Source organism: Corylus avellana, chromosome ca5 (genome assembly GCF_901000735.1).
Source record: "Corylus avellana chromosome ca5, CavTom2PMs-1.0".
In the NCBI taxonomy this organism is placed as follows: Eukaryota; Viridiplantae; Streptophyta; class Magnoliopsida; order Fagales; family Betulaceae; genus Corylus; species Corylus avellana.
The window spans coordinates 4,638,785-4,641,168 of NC_081545.1; the positions used below are offsets into that span (position 1 = coordinate 4,638,785).

Consider the following 2,384-nt stretch of genomic DNA (forward strand, 5'->3'; position numbering starts at 1 on the left):
ATACTTGTATTGCATCAATTACATGATGTCAATACTTCACGTTTTAAATGTTACCACAGGATTTAAATGCTCAAGGTATCCAAATGTTTTATAAGTTACAATTACAACTAAGTTGTCACTCAAACATGAGTAGAAATGTTCCTTTTTTTTTTTTTTTTTTTTTTTGAAAAGGAGGACAAATGTTCATTTACGAAAGAAAGTTTTTGAAAATTAGGAAAGTTTTTATTTTAGGAAAGTTTCCAAATTAAGAAAATTTTCATTTAAAGAAAGTTTCTAAATAAGGGAAGTTCCCATTTAAGGAAGCGTTTCCAATAAAGAATGTTTTATGGAAGGGAAGGTCCTTTACACATGTTAATTAAGTTATATGATTATTTACTTCTTCTTCTTCCCTCTTTTTTTTTTTTTTTTTAAAAGTTATATGATTATTGAAAGTTTAAGAAAGTAGCCTACATAGAGTGGATGATTTAAACTTCTAGCCTTAAACTCCAAAATATATCGAACTGGCCCTATAGTACACCATCAGATTTCACTCCTATAGATCCAGAAAACTACATACCAAGATCATCTAACGTGGCCCTAACAAGGACCTCATGAGTTTAATTAAGAGCAGAAGTTTGTAACACCCCGGTCTCATATTGGAAGATGAGGAATAACTTACATAGAGTGTGTAGTTTATAGAACACAATATCACATAATAAGTAGGGAATGTGAGACTTACTACTCATGACTATCTTTATAAATCAACCACTCTATGTGAGCTACTTCTCATCTTCCTAATATAGGACCGAAGTGTTACATCATCTTTTATTTTCGTTTTTATTTGTTTTAATGTTATTATAGTTTTTTAAGCATTTAGTTTTTAAATTTTTGAATGAAGCATATGGCCATGTGTCAAATTTTGAATAACATTGACATGGACTTCCGTCAATTTTATAGATGGAAGTTAGACAAAAGTACCATATCTGTTTTTAGTTATAAGCGAGTGATCATTTATGATATAAAATGAAACCGTTGTAAATAAAAATAAAGTATTTAAACCAAAAGAGAGTAATGAACGTTTAACCCTAAAATTTATTCAAACGACAGAATTTGAGTTGGCTTTAAAGCCTTTATACGTGACATAAACAAATAAATGTAATAATAAACCAAATTAATCGTGGAAAACTATATGCTGCCTGCGAAAGTCTCTAAACAAATTAAGCCATGGCAGAAGTTTTTTGGTCAAACCAAAATATTTTCAGAAATCATTTTTCAGGCTAAAACAATCCAAGCCTACTTAAAGTGATATATAGTGTTGTGATAAATATTTGTATGCAGGTCTGGGAATGCTTTACGTACAAACGACATCATATGCACATTTATTAATTTACCTGTTTTGCCATCTTCTTATCCCGTGTCATCACTTGTTGGCGCAGAAGTTTAGTGGAGTAGTCATCCAGCAAGTCATCGACGTCGTACATGACATCCTTCAGTTTTTCAAGCCAATCTTTGACGGCATGGTTATTGTCCTGCTGCTCCTCCGCATCCAAAAGCTCGGCTTGGATGGTGGAAACCGTGTTCCGGATCTTTTGAACCTCATCTTTAAAACCCCAGAGCAGCCCAATCTCTTGGCGAATAAGAGGGCCCAAACTTTTAATGATATTCGTAGCAGTGTCGAAGAGAACTCCTTCGGCCATTTCTTGTTGGTGAGTGGAGTGATGCTCAAAGCAGCTGTTGATGATTTAGCGAGAGGTGTTGGAAGCGTAGAGTGGGGGATGACAGATTAGAAATTTCATCAGATTTAATGTGCTTTGCTCAGCTTATCTCCCACTTTATTTTTCTGAGCATTCTCAGCCACATTCACCTCTTATCAGTTGATCAGAACCCACGTGGTATGTCATCGCTGATAATGACACAACCTTTCACGAGCTCCAGTAGAATGGGACGCGCTCATAAAATTACTATGTTTGAGAAGCAATCATTTATCCCCAAGCCATTCATTTGCTCAATTCAAGTAGCAATGCTGGTAAAAGGCTTTTATCACCTTGGCTTAATAGCCCCGTCGTTTTTACCATCGATCGGATACATCAAAATTTTCTCGTTAAATAAAAAAGAGTGAATAAGATTCATCCAAATTTTCATTTACATTATATATAACTAACTAATTAATTCCCCCCCTTCTTCATTTCTTCAATTTTTTCTTATATCAAATCATTCACACTATTTAAATAACAAATTCACAACAAAACTCTTTCTTCTGAATTATTTTTTGTTTGAAAAACATACCAACATTTCTCAATTCCGAATAGTTATCTCTTTACTGTCGGCGGATTTGTTGGTCTTTCCTTACCATCCCACCACTTAATTTGCGTAAATGGAAGCATGTATACACATTAATTTCCACT

At 33.8% G+C, this 2,384-nt stretch overlaps 1 protein-coding gene across 1 annotated transcript in view; it reads right to left on the reverse strand.

Annotated features, from left to right (window-relative positions):
- LOC132181593 (uncharacterized) overlaps positions 1-1,676 on the reverse strand; it is a 6,412-nt gene extending 4,736 nt beyond the window's left edge. Inside the window, exon 1 of the mRNA XM_059594842.1 lies at positions 1,371-1,676. Coding sequence (XP_059450825.1) covers positions 1,371-1,676 — 306 coding nt within the window. The remainder of the gene's footprint in view (positions 1-1,370) is intronic.
- Positions 1,677-2,384: the final 708 nt, after the last annotated feature.